This window comes from Pundamilia nyererei, unplaced genomic scaffold, assembly GCF_000239375.1.
Source record: "Pundamilia nyererei isolate P.nyererei 1_Seehausen unplaced genomic scaffold, PunNye1.0 scaffold00157, whole genome shotgun sequence".
NCBI lineage: Eukaryota > Metazoa > Chordata > Actinopteri > Cichliformes > Cichlidae > Pundamilia > Pundamilia nyererei.
Window position 1 is genome coordinate 153309 of NW_005187558.1, and position 2136 is coordinate 155444.

At 33.8% G+C, this 2136-nt stretch overlaps 1 protein-coding gene across 1 annotated transcript; it reads right to left on the minus strand.

Annotated features, from left to right (window-relative positions):
• Positions 1-1218: 1218 nt before the first annotated feature.
• LOC102215296 (olfactory receptor 6N2-like) lies at positions 1219-2136 on the minus strand. The gene has a single exon (XM_005745314.1). It carries the CDS (start codon positions 2134-2136, stop codon positions 1219-1221), a length of 918 nt encoding a protein of 305 aa, XP_005745371.1.

A 2136-nucleotide genomic window follows, 5' to 3' on the forward strand; every position in this document is an offset into this window, starting at 1 on the left:
AGTGGCCTTAGGTCTCATACCAGCTCATGTTTCTTCTTCTGCAGCTCTCTGGGCATCTCGCTATATGGAGCCGCCCTTTTGCAGGCAACACCCTCGTTACCATGACAACCACCTCTTATGCTCTGGTCAGGCCTGTAGAGTTAAAGAAGGGGTGTAGAGTGCATGCCATAACAACAGATTTATGATCAATGCCACATTCCTGTGAGGGTTTGTGAGGAAGTGCTGTATCTGATAGTATCAGAGTAACACTCTACTTCCAAAACTTACCTACAATACACTCTATACAGTATGGAAAAAAACAGAAATTTGCAATGCCAATCATTAGGTATTAGCCCTAAAGCAAACAAACATTTGATATGTTTCTCATGTTCTATTGTGAGTAAAATATGGGTTTATGAGAATGGCAAATTATTAAATTCTGTTTTGTTTTGTTTTTTTGTTTTTTACATTTTACACAGTGTCCCCAGTTTTTGTAACTGGGATTGTACTTTTCAAGATTGTTTTTCTACATACATCTGTTTGGTTTATAACCCACAGAGAACAATAATATGTGACAAGAGATGAAGATGCAGGGCCTTAAGCAACAGTTATAAAGTGTTACTACCTATTCCATCTATGTTGCACTTGTAGCATATTGCAAATAAGAATCAGTAATAAAGGAAAAATGAAAAAATATGAAAAAGTTGAAAAACATTTATCTGAAAATGGATCATGTTGATCATCCATGTTGATTGATGAAAATATATAATTAACACCTCCATTTTTGAGAGCATTCTTTATTTACAGCATTTTTTTCTCACCTGCCTGAAACTTTTGCACAGTACTGTATATATATATATATATATATATATGAGAGAGAGAGAGAGAGAGAGGTAGCAATTGATTAACTAAATTAACTAAATTATTTTTTGCACTTACAACCCACAATAGTAAAAGATAGCCTGTGACAAAAAAGAAGGAAAAATGTGAAACGCAGGCATATGAGCTGCTTAGACTTCAAACATTACCAGCAAGAGTTTAAGAAATTGTTTATCTTTGTTTTATCACCATTATGTTTATCGTCTTGTTGTCAGTAGAAGGACAGAGATCAACGTTTATATAAATGTTGATCTCTCTCCTTCTATCTTGCATGTGAAATCAGAGATAAGAAACTTTTAACTAACTCACATTACAATGAAATCCCATACATTTGATAATGGTGCAGTAATACCAGTGTTGTTAAACCTGACACAACAACATCTTGATGTGTTTAAAAATTTCATTCACTTTGAGTCCGTATATGATTGGATTTAAAAGAGGATGGAATAAAATTGACTGAAACGTCAATGTCAAGCGTACAGTGTTTGATAGATCAGATTCCAGTCTAACTATAATTATATCAAAGAAAAAAAAACAGGAAAAGTTGATTAACACCAGCAAGTGGGGTAAACATGTCTTTAGAGCTTTTCTCCTTGTTTCTCTGCAACAACTGTAAGATATTCTTAGAATTCTGATATATGAAAAAAGTATGAAAAGCATTGGTAGAAAGGTCATATTTATCAACATGACCACACCATATATAGATATTACAACCGAGGGCACACACTGAAGCCTGTAAAATGAATTGTTACAAAAAATTGCTTTCAGAGTAAAGCTACAGAGTTTGACATTCGAATACAGCACAAATGACACTGCAATCTCAAAAGCAGGTATAAGCCAAGCTAAAATCACACATACATAAATAGTTATTCTATTCATAATAACTGGATATTGCAGGGGTTTGCATATAGACACATACCTGTCATATGCCATTGCTGCCAACAGTAAAAACTCTGACACAGCTGAGGTGTAATATGAGAATCCTTGGAAGAGACAGAGTGGATACGATATAGTCTGTTTTTCAGACAAAACATCAGATAAGAGCTTCGGATAGATAATCATGCTGTAAAGAACAGAGTTGATTAACAAAGCTGCAATAAAAATATACATTGGCTCATGAAGGTTTTTGCAAGTCCAAATAAGGTACACTATAATGGAATTAAAGCAGAGTATCAGAATATATAATGTGAATATAACCACAAAATAAAGATATCTGTATTTGTGCAATTCTGCAAACCCACCAAGAGTTAACAATGTTACATTTAATTCAACATCCAT

Coding starts and splice junctions, on each gene's coding strand:
- LOC102215296 (XM_005745314.1), bottom strand. CDS start 2,136: ATGGATGTTGAATTAAATGTAACATTGTTAACTCTTGGTGGGTTTGCA.